Below are 261 nucleotides of genomic sequence, written 5' to 3' on the forward strand. Positions count from 1 at the left end.
TTGGACTCACCCAGCACGAAGTAGGGCAGCTCGGTGTTCTCCAGGTCGTCGACCACCACCATCTCGCCGGGGAAGTCGTTGCGCACCGAGAAGAGGAGCTTGGGCTCGGAGGCCGAGGGGCTGTGCATGATGCTCAGGTCGTTCTCCCGCAGGAAAGGCAGCGCCGACACCGTGATGCTCTTCAGCTTGCATTCCATCTCCTTGGAAGGGTCCCCCTCCGCTTCGGCCGGCCCGGAGGCGGCCCCGGCGGCCGCGGCGGCC

The 261-nt window shown here is 67.4% G+C and overlaps 1 protein-coding gene across 1 annotated transcript; it reads right to left on the bottom strand.

Annotated features, from left to right (window-relative positions):
• Positions 1–10: 10 nt before the first annotated feature.
• On the bottom strand, positions 11–257 carry LOC107125512 (astrotactin-1-like; the record flags this gene model as incomplete). The annotated part of the gene is made up of 1 exon (XM_015428932.1): positions 11–257. A coding segment is annotated over one exon (247 nt), but the record flags the coding sequence as incomplete, so codon positions are not given.
• Between the last annotated feature and the right edge of the window lie 4 nt (positions 258–261).

Source organism: Gekko japonicus, unplaced genomic scaffold, assembly GCF_001447785.1.
Source record: "Gekko japonicus isolate JY-2015 unplaced genomic scaffold, Gekko_japonicus_V1.1 scaffold149476, whole genome shotgun sequence".
Taxonomy (NCBI): Eukaryota; Metazoa; Chordata; class Lepidosauria; order Squamata; family Gekkonidae; genus Gekko; species Gekko japonicus.